The following is a 15,967-nucleotide window of genomic DNA, read 5'->3' on the forward strand; positions in this document are numbered from 1 at the left end:
AGGTTTCACCGTATTAGCCAGGATGGTCTCCATCTCCTGACCTCGTGATTCGCCTGCCTTGGCCTCCCAAAGTGCTGGGAATACAGGCATGAGCCACTGCACCTGGCCCATGCCTGGCTAATTTTTATATTTTTTGTAGAGATGGAGTTTCACCATGTTGTCCAGGCTGTTCCTGAACTCCTGTTCTCAAGTGATCCACCCACCTTGGCCTCCCAATAGCCCAGGATTACACATATGAGCCACCATGCCTAGCCTTCAACATACATTTATTTGAGTATGTAGTAAGTGTAAGAACTGGCATGGATCTTTCAACAGAGAACCTGCAGAGTACATAAGCAAAATATAAAGTTAAAAGGGATTGGTGCTATAAAAGACATATAAATAACATGAAGGTATTCTGGGGAGAGAGAGATTGTTTTTAATTGAGAAGGCATTATGGCATTTGAGTTATGTCTGGAAAGAGGATGGAAAGATTTGGACCTTTGAAGGTAAAGAGAAGAGCATTCCAGGAGGGAATAAAATGAACAGGCATCATAGTGGGGAAGCATAGGGTATATCTAGAAGAGTAATTTAATTTGGCTAGAGTGGTGGATTCCAGAAAGTAGTGGGAAAAAAAGGATTGAAAGGTAAATTGGGGCCCAAACATGAAGGACGTTAAATACTAAGCTAAGGGGCTTGGATTTAATTCTTTAGGAAAGTGTGAGTTGAATTCAAAGGGAGAGAGACTGGAATCAGAGGATACCAGTTAGGGCTGTGAACATGAAGAGAAAGGAAACGATAGGAGAGGTTTCCTTGGTGATAGAATTGGTAAGATTTAGCTATTGATTGGGCATTGGCCCCAAGGGGATCATTTAAGTCAACTGTTAGTAATATTAATAGCTAACGTTTGAGTACATACTGTGTTCCAGGCAGTATGAAAAGTGCTTTATATGCATTATCTTATAACAACTCGGAAGCACCAGGATCATTTCCATGTTATGTATTAGGAAACAAACTATAAAGGTTAAGTAATTGCCCTGTTAACAAATGACAATATCTGAATTTGAAACTAGGTCTGTCTCTTATGACCAGCAATTTGTCTTTTTATAACTTTTTATTAATATTACAGTTCTGGGCTGTGCTCAGTGGCTCACACCTGTAATCTCAGCACTTTAGGAGGCCAAGGAGGGAGGATTACTTGAGGCCAGGAGTTTGAGATTAGCTTGGACAATATAGCGAGACCTCATCTCTAAAAAAAATTTTTTTTAATTAGCCAGATGTGGTAGCATGTGCCTGTAGTCCTAGCTACTTAGGAGGCTGAGGCTGGAGACTCTCTTGAGCCCAGGATTTGGAGGCTGCAGTGAGCTGTGATTATGCCACTGTACTCCAGCCTGGGTGACAGAGTAATATTTTGTCTCTGAATAAATAAATTAAATTAAAAATAAATAAATCAATAACAGTGCTATAGCAGTTAACACTTCAGGTTTACAAGTATGCAAATAACTTGTTTTTTCACTCTCCAGAGGACACTCTGTGGGGGAAATACCTGAAGCCGTGGTGCTTTCTCTTCTTGTGGTGTGTTCATCTCCTCCATCAGTTTGTTAGCTCCTTTGAGTCAAGGGGCATGACTTATTCATCTTTATATTTCCAGTACTTATCTCAGTCCCAAACATATGAAAGATTCATTGATCCACTATGCAACAAATATTCCTGGAACTCCTGCTGTGTGCTGGGGTAAAGCAATGAACAAGAGGTAAAATCCCTTCCCTCATTGCATATGTATGTGTATTTGTGTGTGGAGGGGTATGTATACACACATATGTACACACACATATAAATAATGTCAAGTAATAATAAATGCTATGAAGAAAAAGCAGGGTAAGTAGATAGAGAGTCAGGGAAGAGGGAGGGTGGGTGCACTATTTTAGTTGATCAAGGAAGACCTCTCTGAGGAGGTAACATTTGACTGAGTAGACATGTGAATGAAGTGAGCGAGAGAGCTGTGTGAGTAGTTGGGAAAGGCGTTCTAGGTATAGGGCAAGAGCAAAGACTTTGATGTGTTCAAAGAAGAGCAAGGAGGCTCGTGTGGCTGGAGCACAGTTAGAAAAAGGAGGCAGAATAGGGAAAGAGGCCAGAAAGGTAACCAGGGATCATATTTTATAGGATCTTGATGCACAATAAATTGTATCAAATTGATTTGAATGAATGAGGCATTTCTACCATTTTGGAACTCTTCCTGCCTCTTTCCCCTTGTACTGTATGGTACATACCATATCGTGTGACCCTAGGCAGTGTGAGCTGAAATTTTTCCAGGCCAGGCATGGTGGCTCACGCCTGTAATCCCAGCACTTTGGGAGACTGAGGCAGGCGGATCACAAGGAGTTTGAGGCCAGCCTGGCCAACATTGTGAAACCCTGTTTCTATTAAAAATACAAAAAAATTAGCCAGGCGTGGTGATGCATGCCTGTAATCCCAGCTACTCGGGAGGCTGAAGCTGGAGAATTGCTTGAAGCCAGGAGGCGGAGGTTGCAGTGAGCCGAGATCGTGCCACTGCACTCAGGTCTGGATGACAGAGCAAGACTCCCGTCTCAAAAAAAAAAAAAAAGGAATTCTTCCCTTGGAATTGTTTGGGGAGAAATGGGATGTCCGAAATTGATGGGATGACATTGCATCTACTCAGTTATCAAGCTAGTACCTATCCCCAAACCTTGCCAAGAGACCAGCACACCCAAATATACCCTTAGAATGTGAGCTCACAGACATACATATACCCACCCCCCCATACAGTCCTGCAAGGACTTGTACCCATTAAAATTTTGAGAGAACAGTTATTCTTTTTTCTAAACTGTTGAGCCACAGATGTGGGGTTGGAATTGCTGAGCACCTCCAGCCTGAGATAAGGCAGCTCACTGCGTGGGTTGTTACAGGTACAGCTAAGGGTGACTGCCTGGTACAAGTGGTGGTTATCAGTATGCGTTGGGTACAGAGGAAAAATACTTGACTTACTGTGGAACGAAGTGTCTGGGCAAGTATTGCTGAGGCAGATATAGCTAAAAACCTATTAACCTCAAAGTTAACTCTGAAGGGATTGAAGAACAGCATTTCTGGCCGGGCGCGGTGTCTCACGCCCGTAATCCCAGCACTTTGGGAGGCCGAGGCAGTCGGATCACCTGAGGTCAGGCATTCGAGACCGGCCTGGCCAACATGACAAAACCCCGCCTCTACTAAAAATCAAAAGGTTAGCCGGGCGTGATGGTGGGCGCCTGTAGTCCCAGCTACCCGGGAGGCCCAGGCAGGAGAATTGCTTGAACCGGGGAGGCAGAGGTTGCAGTGAGCCAAGACCAAGATCACTCTACTGCACTCCAGCCTAGGCGACAGAGTGAGATTCCATCTCAGAAAAAAACAAAACAACAACAACAACAAAAAACCCAGCAGCATTTCTGTTGTTTATGTTGCTATTGATGTGATCTTGTTTACTAACAGAATAAGAAGAGTGGAGGTCTCACCGTGTCACCCAGGCTGGAATGCAGTGGTGCAGTCGTAGCCCACTGTAACCTCAAACTCTTGGGCTTCAGCGATCCTCCTACTTGAGTCTCCCAAGTAGCTAGGACTACAGGCATGTGGCACTGCGCCTGACAAGTTGTAAAAGTTTTTTAGAGACAGGGGTCTCGCTCTGTTGCCCAGGCTGGTCTTGAATTCCTGACCTCAAGCCATCCTCCTACCTCAGTCTCCCAAAGCAAGAAGAGTTTAACTTTTAAATTGATTATTATGAAATCCTTGGGGTTCTACTTTCAAAGTTATTTTCATGTTTGCCCCTTACTTTTTATGTTTCTTTGCCGTCCTCTTAAGTCTTCATCAGCTCAACATCTGTATTTCAACAGCATATTCATAGTGTCTCTGATTATGGTCTCGCCCCATTCTAGTTTATACTGATAATGCTATCAGCACTATGTCTAAAGTCCTGTTTTTATTACACTGCTCACTTCCTCAAGAGCCTGAGGTGGCTCTCTGTTGTCTACTGAATCAGATGTTTTGTTTTGTGGTTTTTTTTTTTTGAGCCAGAGTCTCACTTTGTCACCCAGGCTGGAGTGCCATGGTGTGATCTTGGCTCACTGTAACCTCCACCTCCTGGGTTCAAGCATTTCTCCTGCTTCAGCCTCCTGAGTAACTGGGATTACAGGCGCCTGCCACCACACCCAGCTAATTTTTGTATTTTTAGTAGAGACAGGGTTTCACCATGTTGGCCAGGCTGGTCTTGAACTCCTGACCTCAGGTGATCTGTCCATCTCGGCCTCCCAAAGTACTGGGATTACAGGTATGAACCACCACGCTCGGCCTGAATCAGATCTTAATATTCCACCTTGCTTTCACTCCCTGCGATCTTAACCCAAATTAGCCATATTTTCTACTCTTCCTTACTCTTTGCTAGGAAGGCTATTGTCTTTACGTTCCTCAACTCTATCTTTCGGTTTATATTTTGCTCATTTGGTTCCTCCTTTTTTTTTTTTTTGAGACGGAGTTTAGCTGTTATTAACAGCCGAGGCTGAAGTGCAGTGGTGCAATCTTGGCTCACCGCAACCTCCGTCTCCCAGGTTCAAGCGATTCTCCTACCTCAGCCTCCCTAGTAGCTGGGATTATAGGAATGTGCCATGACGCCCGGCTAATTTTATATTTTTAGTAGAGACCAGGTTTCTCCATGTTGGTCAGGCTGGTCTCGAACTCCCGACCTCAGGTGATCCACCCACCTCAGCCACCCAAAGTGCTGGGATTACAGGCGTGAGCCACTGTGCCTGGCCTTTGGTTCCTCCTTTTTTTAGTATATTTTCTCTCCCTACCTCATTGGCTATCTAAATTATATAAATCCTCTCAGTTGTGCATAAGTCCTGCTCATAGCAACTAAGTTTTTCTTTGCATTTTTTTTTTGAGACGGAGTCTTGCTCTGTTTCCCAGGCTGGAGTGCAGTGGGACAATCTTGGCTCACTGCAACTTCCGCCTCCTGGATTCAAGTGATTCTCCTGCCTCAGCCTCCCCAGTAGCTGGGATTATAGGCGTGCACTACCACGCCTGACTAATTTTGGTATTTTTAGTAGAGACAGGGTTTCACCATGTTGGCCAGGCTGGTCTTGAACTCCTGACCTCAGGTGATCTACCCGCCTTGGCCTCCCAGAGTGCTGGGATTACAGGCACCCAGCCTTCCTTTGCTTTTGAAAGATAAAGTGAAGTCAGAAAGATCATGGACTCTGCAGGGTGAGCACATCTGTGACTGAATCCCTCTTCTTCCGTGTATTAACCTCTAGCAGGTTATTTTCCCTTTCCGTGTCCGTGTGTAACCCCATTTATAAAATGAGTGAAATTATTAAAAAGGGATGTTTGAGGCTGGGTGTAGTGGCTCACACCTGTAATCCCTGCACTTTGGGAGGCTGAGGCGAGTGGATCTCTTGAGCTCAGAAGTTTGAGACGAGCCTGGGCAACTTGGCGAAACCCTGGCTCTACCAAAAATAAAAAATTAGCTGGGTCTGGTGGTGCACACCTGTAGTCACAGCTACTTGGGAGGGTGAGGTGGGCAGATCGCTTGAGCCTGGGAAGCAGAGGTAGCAGAGAGCCGAGATCACGTCACTGCGGAGGTTGCAGTGAGCTGAGATTGCGCCACTGCACTCCAGTCTGGGTGACAGAGTGAGACCCTGTCTCAGAAAAAAAAAAGGGGGGGATGTTTGAAAGTGTCTAGTATACTACCTGGCACATAGTAGGCATTCAGTAAATGGTGACATTATTATTTTTATTATTTTGAGATGGAGTCTCACTCTCTCGCCCAGGCTGGAGTGCAGTGGCGCAATCTCAGCTCACTGCAACCTCCGCCTCCCTGGGTTAAGCAATTCTCATGCCTCAGCCTCCTGAGTAGCTGGGATTACAGGCTCGTGCCACCACACCCAGCTAATTTTTGTATTTTTAGTAGAGACAAGGTTTCACCATGTTGACCAAGCTGGTCTCGAACTCCTGACCTCAGGTGATTTGCCCACAGCAGCCTCCCAAAGTGCTGGGGTTACAGGTGTGAGCCACCATGCCCAGCCCCAATGGCGACATTATTAATACTTGTTGAATTCCTTGCCCCACTATAGTTTAATAGTTAGGTAGGCAGACTCAGGAGTCATATTGCCAGGATTTGAATCCTAGATCTGCTTCTTACTAGCTGTGTAAACACATTGCTTTACCTATTTCTCAGTTTCCTCATTGTTAAAATGGAGTTAATAATACCTATTTCATAGGGTTGTGATGATTAAATGAGATAATTCATGTACAGTACCTGCTACATAGTAAGTGCTTTAGAAATGTTAGCTCTCATTTTGGTGTTTTTCCTTTGAATCTATATTACAAGCAATTTTCCCTCACAGTTTAGCACTTATGTTATATATTTTTTAATTAATTCAAGCTTTTTGACATTGTCACCCCAAGCAGAGAGATCACAGTTAGTTTTGTGGAGACCGTGCATTATACATTTATCTTTAGCCACAGTGCCTGGAACAACATTGGATATATAGTTGGCATTCAATATGTACTTAATTGATTTTATCACTGCTAAGTACATTTTTCTTGGTCTTGCGTTTGATAATAATAGCTATCTTTAATTGAGTGCTTTTATGTGCAAGACATTGTTCTAAATTTAGCTTCGTATCATCTCATTTCATCCTCACAACGACCATATGAAGATTCTCTTATTATTTTCATTTTTTAGGCAAGGAAACCAAGGCATAGAGGAATGAAGCCTTTTACTCAAGATCACTCTGCCAGGAAGTAGCGGGACCAGGACAAGCATAGACATAAGCAGTGTTTTTGTTTGTTTGTTTTTTGTTTTTTTTTTTTGAGACAGGGTCTTGCTCTGTCACCCAGGATGTGCCAGTAGTACAGTGGTGCCATCATAGGTCACTGCAACCTTGAACTCAAGGGATCCCCCCACCTCCACCTTCCAAGTAACTAGGACTACAGGCATGCACCACCACATCCAAGTAATTTTTAAATTTTTTGTAGAGACTGGCTCACTTTGTTGCCCAGGCTGGTGTCAAACTCCTGGGTTCAAGTGATCCTCCCACCTTGGCCTCCCAAAGTGCTGGGATTACAGGCATGAACCACCATGCCTGGCCATATAGGCAGTCTTAATTCAGAGCTATGCTGTTAACCGTTGAATATTCTGAAACTGGTATGATTAAAGGGAAATTATACCTTTGATATTTAGTATCCATTTTCACTTTAGTCTAGAACTTTACTGTTATAGTACAGTGGCTATTTTTTAAAGTCAGGTTGAGGGACACGGTGACTCACACCTGTAATTCCAGCACTTTGGGAGGCCAAGGTGGGCGGATCACCTGAGGTCAGGAGATTGAGACCAGCCTGACCAACATGGTGAAACTCCGTCTCCACTAAGAATACAAAAATTAGCAGGGCATGGTGGTGGGCATCTGTAATCCCAGCTACTTGGGAGGCTGAGACAGGAGAATCGCTTGAACCCGGGAGGCGGAGGTTGCAGTGAGCTGAGACTGCACCATTGCACTCCAGCCTGGGCAACAACAGCAAAATTCTGTCTCAAAAAAACAAAACATTTTTTTAAAAAGGTAATTTTCACTGTAGTGATATAAAAGCAGAATGTAGGCTGGGCACAGTGGCTCAAGCCTGTAATCCCAGCACTTTGGGAGGCCAAGACAGGCAGATCACGAGGTCAGGAGATTGAGACCATCCTGGCTAACATGATGAAACCACATCTCTATTAAAAAATACAAAAAACTAGCCGGGCGAGGTGGCGGGCACCTGTAGTCCCAGCTACTCGGGAGGCTGAGGCAGGAGAATGGCGTAAACCTGGGAGGCGGAGTTTGCAGTGAGCTGAGATCTGGCCACTGCACTCCAGCCTGGGTGACAAGAGCAAAACCCCCCTCAAAAAAAAAAAAAAAAAAACAGAATGTAAACACAATTTTCAGAGTAAAACACCGAGATGACTTCATTTTATAATCACCACATCGGCTATCGTTTTCTCATTTGGTGTAAATAATGTTTTTTTGTTGTTGAATTTGTTTGTTTTTTAAAATACTGAATTAGAGCATTAGATCCTGTTAAATGAAGAGAAATCTTTTTCCTACCTCTGATGATAGTTACTTTCAATATAATTTGACTTTGCTTTGACTTTGCTTTGGATGAAGGTTCATTTGGAGATTCAGATTCTCCCAATATCAGCTAAAAGCAATAAGGAGTTTTCAGTTTAGAGTAGTTCCTAGTGTGGATGTTAGCTGTAATGTATAACAAATTGATTTGCTTCATACTCTTTTAAAAGTTTTAGCCAGGATATGCTTTTTTAAAATGAGAGGTCAGTGATAGGAGAAATTGAGTCCTAGTTGTTTTTTTGTTTTATTTTGTTTTGTTTTTGAGATGTCATGCTCTGTTACCAAGGCTGGAGTGCAGTGGCATGATCTCAGCTTAGTGCAACCTCCGCTCCCGGGTTCAAGCGATTCTCCTGCCTCAGCCTCCTGAGTAGCTGAGACTACAGGCATGTGCCACCATGCCTGGCTAATTTTTGCATTTGTAGTAAAGACGGGGTTTTGCCACGTTGGCCAGCCTGGTCTCAAAACTCCTGACCTCAGGTGATCTGCCCACCTTGACCTCCCAAAGTGCTGGAATTACAGGCGTGAGCCACCATGCCCAGCAGAGTCCTAGTTTTATAAAGAACAAAATTGCTTACACAGAACTGAAGGACTTGTCTTTACCTTTGGCCTAGTCATCTGGTTTCTAGGATTATGTAACATTTCATAGGAAAAAACCAATTATTTTCCTCCAAAAAGTTATAGCACATCGATCTAACATAAAACCTGCATTTACTAGGATGCTTGGAAAAGGAGTTTTCTCATTAACCAAGTTAGCCAGAAGATTCAACTCATCCTGGTAAAAATATTTCCAAAAAGCATCACTTGACCAAGCACAGTGGCCTATAATCCCAGCACTTTGGGAGGCTGAGGCAGGTGGATCACCTGAGGTCAGGAGTTTGAGACTAGGCTGACCAACAAGGAGAAACCCCATCTCTACTAAAAATACAAAAAGTTAGCCAGGCGTCGTGGCACATACCTCTAATCCCAGCTACTCGGGAAGGTGAGGCAGGAGAATCACTTGAACCTGGGAGGCAGAGGTTGTGGTGAGCCGAGATCGCACCATTGCACTCCAGTCTGGGCAACAAGAGCGAAACTCTGTCTCAAAAGAAAAAAATGTCACTTTACTTTTTAAATTTTTATTCATTTGTCTATTTTTTGAGACAGAGTCTTGCTCTGTCACTTAGGCTGGAGTGCAGAGGCATGATCATAGCTCACTGCAGCCTCAAACTCCTGGGCTAGAGTGATCCTCCTCTCGCAGCCTCTTGAGTAACCAGGACTACAGGCATGCGCCACCATGCTTGGCTAATTTTTAAATTTTTTGTAGAGGCAGTTCTCACTATGTTGCCTAGGTTGGTCTTGAACCCCTGGCCTCAAGTGATCTGCCCACCTTGGCCTCCCAAAGTGTTGGGATTGTAAGTGTGAGCCACTTTGCCTGGCCTCACTTTTCTTTTGATATTTTAAGTATGCTCAAGGGCAAATAAATGTATGTGTAAACATATTATTCCTTTGTGTGCTTTAGGTTTACTGAAGGATACATCTCTTAGATGTACAATACATGAGTCACTGAGTTACTAGTTTTGAACAAATCCCTGATGTTGGTGATTATAGAGGGCAATATACAAAAAGTTCTGCTTCTCTGGGTTCCAGTAAACTATGACACTGTTGTCCTTATGATTTGAGTTTTTTAGGGTGTCTGATACCTGAGTCTTGCTCAAAAATTTAAAGAAAATATCTTAATATTTAGGAATTTAGAAAGTGTTAAGGCTTAGATTCGTTCTGGTGCTTAGCTAGCAAATGACCCTATAATGTCCCCAACACCCCCACTTCCTCATCCCCTCCCTATCTCTACCCCCCAAATTCAGGTCATCCCAACAAAGGAAATCAGAAAAGTCTAGATGAAGAAGAGTTCTCCACTGAGAATACGCACAGAACAGCTGATTATTAATTGATTTTTTTCATATTCTATAAAATTCCCATAGCTCTGTAGCTTATTTAATAAATTTTGATAGATGATTAATAACTTTAGCATACTTCTAAAGTTTCCAAGGAATGCTCTACTTTTTAAAGACAGTCAGTAAGACGAGACCTATTTCCTTGACTTTTTTTGTCAGGTCTACCTTTATGTGTCATCATATATTCAACTATTTTCTGGATGGGTGTGTGTGTGTTGGGAGGAGTTATACATACACAAAAATGAGTAGAATGCGGTCCCTGCCTTCTAGAGGCATATAGTCAGTCCAGTCCTGTTTGTACCTTGCATTTACGAAGTTAAGAAAGTCACAGGTGGAACCTTTCTAAGCCAAACCTCTGGGTTGCAAAAGTACTCATTGGTTACACAGCATAATTCTGCGACTGGAGCTATTTCACTGTTACTGAATTTTGGAATTGAGCAGTGGTGGGAGTACTTAGAGATCATTTAGTTCTCACATAGTTGTAAGGATTTAATGAGAGAAAATAAAAACCTTACACAAATGGTTTAAGTATTCAGTAAATGTCAGTGAAATCTGAATATCATCTATAATTGGTGAAAAAGAGACCCAGTCAAAAGAAATGACTTGCTTAGTGACATGCATCTAGTTAGTCGTCAAGTCTGGCTTAGATTTCAGGCCTCATTATTCCTAGCTTATATTCTTCATTCATATCTTCTCCCTCAAAGAACTTGCCAGAATGTAAAAGGGAGGCTAACTCAATTAATCAATAATTAATTATGTATCACCTGGGTGCCTGGCACTCTGCTGGACTCTAGTGAGTACGGAGGAGTATTCCCATAGGTACCAGGGAGCTGGAGAAGGGAGCAGGTTAGATGAAGGACATCAGCCTATCTGGAGCAGAGAGCTATTAAGTTAGGGAGGTATCAGATAAGTAGGGTGGGGCTAAGTGGAACACTGGGAAATCTAGGACTGCCCTGTGTGACTACATTCTTTTTCCTGTAAGAGTCAGCCTTTTGAGAGAATGTAATGTGGCACATTCCACTGGAGTTAGCCCTGGGTTTGAATTCTGCTTGTAATGACACTCTGCTCAAAACTTACCAGTGATTTCCCATTTCATTAAAATTCAAAGTCCTCATAATTGTTTGCAAGGCCCTATACAATCTGGGTCCCTACTACCTTCTTGGCCACCTCTTTACTGTCTCTTGCTTACTCTACTCTAGCCACCCTGGCCTCCATCACATCAAGCACCCTTGCTTTGGGGACTTTGTACTGATTACTCTCTTCTCCTAGAATGCTTCTCCCCAAGATAGCTGTGTGGCTTGATCTTTCACTTTGGATCTCTGCTCAGTGTCACCTTATCAGAGAGGTCTCTCTGACCACCGTATATAACTAGTATCCTCTACTCACCACTGTCACTTCAGCCCTTACCTGAATTTATTTCTCTTTATACTCTGACCACTCTGTATAGCTAGTATGCCCACCGCTGTCACTTCAGCCCTTACCTGAATTTATTTCTCTTTATATAACTTATCACTACCTGATATGTTTATTACCTATCTCTTTTCCTTAGAAAACTCTCGAAGGCAAGTGTCTTCTAGGACATGGAATAGTGTAGAGTAGGTCCTCTACTCTGAATGAATGACTGACTGAATGAGTTCTGTTAACTCTCACGAGCCTCATTGTCCTCATATGCAACGGTGGAATAATAATGCTTACTTAAAGGATTGTTGGAGTCAAATAAGTTAATGCTTGTCAAACCCAGTGTCTAGTACATCATAGTAGATGCTCAGTAAATGAAAATCCATGCCCTCTTTCATACATTATTTTTATGGCTGTCCAGTTAATAGCTTTAATGGTATCCTGATTCCCATTTGACTTAGATAGGAAGGACATACCACATGTTAGTGATGAAGAAAAGTGGTTGTCACACATAATGCTATCTTAGCAGAATGCAATAATTATAGTGCTTATAATTAGAACCATGGAACCACTGAGCTATAGGTAACCCTCACTTAGTAAAATAGATATCTTTTAGAGAAGTCTTGTCAAAAGGCAAATTTTGAATTAAGTGAATCCTATATTTCTGTTATAAAACGGGAATCACATTTTTGTTAGGAAAACATGGTCTCAAAATAAGATGAAATCATAATCTGAAGTGCTGCCACCCTATATATACTTGACTCTGGAAATGTTTGCTTTGTATCTCCAACAATGCAGTAATTTTGGCTAGGGAGAAATAGCTTGTATTTACTACTAAGGACTGAGTTGTTCCATTTCTGTTTAGGAATAGAAGCACCCATCAATCAGTTAGAAGATTTTTGCCTAATCGTTGCTTCTTATCAGATTTAGGGACTATTAGCATGTCATTAGTATTGTAAGGTAACTGGTACTTAATAAATTTTAGCTTACTTTTTTACTAATCTTGGTGACCAAATTGGGGACAAGATTATGACTGTGTCCCCCAAATATTTTTAAAGAGTACCATTACCAAAAAGTGAATTTGGAACAATTAATTTTTAAATTTCAAAATTCTAGTAAGTGAGGGTTCTTTCTTGTTGGACATGGGAGCATTATATATATACTGTTTCTATAATATTCACAAATTATACAATATACATCGGTTTCCTCATTTTCTTCCACTGAACCAGTCATTTAGCAGGCTGATGTTTCACAAGTGAAACTGGCATTAATCCAGAGAGGATAGAAAGGGCTCTCACAAAGAAGGCTGAATGGCTGGAAGAGCCATTATGTTATGTTATTTCTTGAAGTTCTATTGAAACTTGATGGTAAGTGTGTTACTTCTGGGCAATGAGTACTCTATTCCTATGTTCTGTACTCCAGCTACTTGTAATAGAAGACAGTGAATGCTCTTGGAAAGCAAGGAAGCAAACAAGAAATCATGTAACGAACTTCCAACCTCTGTGAATGAATAAATCTCCCTATCCTCAGCAGCAACCAGAAAAAGCAAATAGAAAGTAAGGCATAAAAGAAATGAAGGGCTCTATTGTTGTTGCAGAAATCAGTAAGGGACAGGAGTGTTCAGAGTCCCAGGTAGGCTGGTATTAGAGTATTCCTCCTTTTTGATAGATGATCAGTTCCTCTGGACCTCTGCTTTCTTAGTCTAGGATAGGAGTTAAACATCCAGGATTCAAACATTACCATTCCTAGTCTTAGCAAATATCTAGGAAAAGGTAGAGAAGGCTGAACAAAACCATATATTTGACCGTATGATGGATAGACAGCACAGTTGAAAGAACATAACCATTGGAACCTGATGTACTGGGCACTGAATTTTTGCTCTGCTACTTATTAATTGTATATGCTTGTATAAGGTACTCAACCTCTCTAAATACACTTCCTTACCTGCAAAATGAAAGTATATCTATTAAGGGTGGCTCACGCCTATAATCCCAGGACTTTGGGAGGCCGAGGCGAGGATCACAAGGTCAGGAGATCGAGACCATCCTGGCTAACATGGTGAAACCCCGTCTCTACTAAAAATTAAAAAAAAAATTAGCCAGGCGTGGTGGCGGGCGCCTGTAGTCCCAACTACTCAGGAGGCTGAGGCAGGAGAATAGCATGAACCCCAGAGGTGGAGCTTACAGTGAGCCGAGATCGTGCCACTGCACTCCAGCCTGGGTGACAGAGTGAGATTCTGTCTCAGAAAAAAAAAAAAAGTATATCTACTTGAGATTGCTGTTGTGAAAATTAAAAACAGAGTGTATACAAAGCTCTTAGTATATAGTGCCTGGCACTTAGAGGTGCTCAATTGGTGGCAACCCATTATTAGTAGTAAGTATACATTGTCTTTCCAAAAATATTTGCTATAGAAAAATTATTGTATTTGATTTGATTTTTTTTTTTTTTATTGTTGCAAATTGATATCTGGCCTAGAGGCCCTGCTAAAGGTGTTGAAATTTTTAACCATTGCAATAGGAGATCTAGGAAAACTAGCAAATTTTGGGGGGATGATAAACAAAACCACCACCTTCTACTTAGTGACATAGTTACTCTATAGGAGAAAGGTGAACTTTATAATTAGTTTTTGGAGGAATGTGTGTGTCAAGGTTTTGATCATAGCGTGGTCTCTGTTAGTTGCATGTATTAATACTTATTCTGAATGTGAAGAGACCAGGGATCTTAGAAGTAGGGTACTCATGATGAATGTATTTTTCTTTTAAATAAATCTTTTTCTTCCTATCTCCCCAGCTGCTCAGATAAAGAATTTGATGAGCCAGCTAGGAACTAAGCAGGACTCAAGCAAGCTACAGGAAAATCTGTGAGTAACTTCCTGACAAGGTTGGGTTTTGTGAGGGCCATTTGAGGACACAGCGTCCTTGCTGCATGGCAGCTTAGGTTTCACGTCTGGGAAGTCAGAATGAGAGGCGGTGGGTCATGAGATAATAGTTGGATCTAAAAGAGGGGCAACAAAGTATATTAATGGATTGTGATTTCCACTGCCTTTCAAAGTCCTTGAACTCTGGTTCTTTCTCCTCTTGGGCAGTTTAGCAGAACAATTTAAGGAAGTAGAAAAGGGAATTTGTACCGCTATTAAACTATATTCTGCTCACAACTCTGCCTAAATGAGCTTCCTCGTTGGCGTAGGACTCCGCATGATCTAGTCTAACTGGATTTCCAACTACAATCAGCCTTCCATATCCGTAGGTTCTGCACCTGTGGGTTCAACCAACCACAGACAGAAAATATTCAGAAAAAAGGTCTCTACTGAAGATGTACAGACTTTTTTCCTTGTCATTACTGAAACAATATAGTATAACAATTATTTACCTCGTATTTACATTGTATTGTGTCCTGAGGTGGTTCCTTCTGGTGGGTGCTTGGTCTTGCTGACTTCAACAATGAAGCAGCAGACCTTCGCAGTGAGTGTTACAGCTCTTAAAGGTGGTGTGGACCCAAAGACTGAGCAGCAGCAAGATTTATTGTAAAAAGCAAAACACAGCTTCCACAAGATGGAAGGGGATCTGAGCAGGTTGCTGCTGCTGGCTGGTGTGGCCAGCTTTTATTCCCTTATTTGTTCCCACCCATGTCCTGCTGATTGGTCCATTTTACAGAGTGCTGATTGGTCAATTGTACAGAGTGCTGATTGGTCCATTTTGCAGAGGGCTAATTGGTCCATTTTACAAACCTCTAGCTAGCCACAGAGAGCTGATTGGTGCATTTTACAGTCCTAGCTGCAGAGTGCTGATTGGTGCATTTTACAGTCCTCTTGTAAGACAGAAAATTTCTTAGAGTTCCCACAATCCAGAAGTCCAACTGGCTTCACCTCTCAGTATTAGGTAGTGTAATCTAGAGATGATTTAAAGTATATGGAAGGGGGTGCCAGGTGCAGTGGCTCACGCCTGTAATCCCAGCACTTTGAGAGGCTGAGGGAGGTCAGGAGTTCAAGACCAGCCTGGCCAACATGATGAAACCCCGTTTCTACTAATAATACAAAAATCAGCTGCTCGTGGTGGCAGGCACCTGTAATCCCAGCTACTCAGGAGGCTGAGGCAGGAAAATAGCTTGAACCCAGGAGGCGGAGGTTGCAGTGAGCCGAGATTGCACCATTGCACTCCAGCCTGGGCAACAAGAGTGAAACTCTGTCTCAAAAAAATAAAAAATAAAGTATACAGGCCGGGTGTGGTGGCTCATACCTGTAATCCTAGCACTCTGGGAGGCCGAGGTGGGCAGATCAGCCAAGGTTGGGAGTTCAAGACCAGCCTGACGAACATGGTGAAACCCCATCTCTACTAAAAATACAAAAATTAGCTTGGCATGGTGGCACATGCCTGTAATCCCAGCTACTCAGGAGGCTGAGGTGGGAGAATCACTTGAACCCGGGAGGCAGAGGTTGCAGTGAGCTGATATCGCGCCATTGCACTCCCAGCCTGGGTGACAAGAGTGAAACTCCGTCTCAAATAAATAAATAAATAA

At 42.5% G+C, this 15,967-nt stretch overlaps 1 protein-coding gene across 3 annotated transcripts in view; it reads left to right on the plus strand.

Moving 5' to 3' along the window:
• STX12 (syntaxin 12) overlaps window positions 1–15,967 on the plus strand; it is a 55,653-nt gene that overhangs the window by 2,458 nt on the left and 37,228 nt on the right. For all 3 annotated transcript variants that reach the window (XM_011981698.1, XM_011981696.1, XM_011981697.1), the window contains exon 2: window positions 14,243–14,312. In XM_011981698.1, the coding sequence (XP_011837088.1) occupies window positions 14,243–14,312 (70 nt within the window). The remainder of the gene's footprint in view (window positions 1–14,242; window positions 14,313–15,967) is intronic.

Source organism: Mandrillus leucophaeus, unplaced genomic scaffold, assembly GCF_000951045.1.
Source record: "Mandrillus leucophaeus isolate KB7577 unplaced genomic scaffold, Mleu.le_1.0 Scaffold23, whole genome shotgun sequence".
Taxonomy (NCBI): Eukaryota; Metazoa; Chordata; class Mammalia; order Primates; family Cercopithecidae; genus Mandrillus; species Mandrillus leucophaeus.